The sequence below is a fragment of the Eimeria mitis genome, genomic scaffold (genome assembly GCF_000499745.2).
Source record: "Eimeria mitis Houghton genomic scaffold, Emh_scaff1281, whole genome shotgun sequence".
NCBI classification, from domain to species: domain Eukaryota; phylum Apicomplexa; class Conoidasida; order Eucoccidiorida; family Eimeriidae; genus Eimeria; species Eimeria mitis.
In genome coordinates, this window is record NW_013568576.1 from 4,269 (window position 1) to 4,865 (window position 597).

Genomic DNA, 597 nt, shown 5'->3' on the forward strand with positions numbered 1-597 from the left:
GCATCTGAGTTCTCTGCAGCAGCAGCAGCAGCAGCAGCACCGGCTGCTGCTGCTGCTGCTGTTGCTGCTGTTGCTGCTGCACCGTCGGTTTCCTGTTGCCGAAGCACTGCTGCAGCTGCTGCTGTTCGCTTAGCAGGACGCTGCAGCAACTCTTGCTGCTGCTGCTGCTGCTGCTGCTGCTGTGGGTTGCTGCTCCAAGCAGCAACGACCTCATCAAGGAGCTGCTGCGCTGCAGCACAAAGGGCTGGCCGCAGCAGCAGCAGCCGAGCTGCAGCAGGGCCTAGGTGTTCCAGCAGCCGCTCAACCCCCAAGGAGAAACAGCAGCTACTGCTGCTGCTGCTGCTGCTGCTGCTGCTGCTGCTGCTGCTGCTGCTGTACGTTCGCTGGATGTCCCCAGAGAGGTCTAAGGGCCTTTTGTTTCCCTCAACTTTAGCTGCGTTTGCTGCTGCTGCTGCTGCTGCTGCTGCTGCTGCTGTCGTTGGTGTGGTTGCTGCTGCCGCTGCTGCTCTCCAGTGAGGAACCGCTGCTGCTGCTGCTGCTGCTGCTGCAGTGAAGGAGACGTCACGCAGCCGCAGCAGCAAAGCCCGAAGCACACAC

The 597-nt window shown here is 61.6% G+C and overlaps 1 protein-coding gene across 1 annotated transcript in view; it reads right to left on the reverse strand.

Moving 5' to 3' along the window:
* The window catches only part of EMH_0033670 (uncharacterized protein), a gene marked incomplete at both ends in the record, with an annotated part of 11,329 nt that overhangs the window by 3,979 nt on the left and 6,753 nt on the right, over positions 1-597 (reverse strand). Inside the window, 1 exon segment of the mRNA XM_013494779.1 lies at positions 83-544. Within this exon segment, the coding sequence (XP_013350233.1) occupies positions 83-544 (462 nt within the window).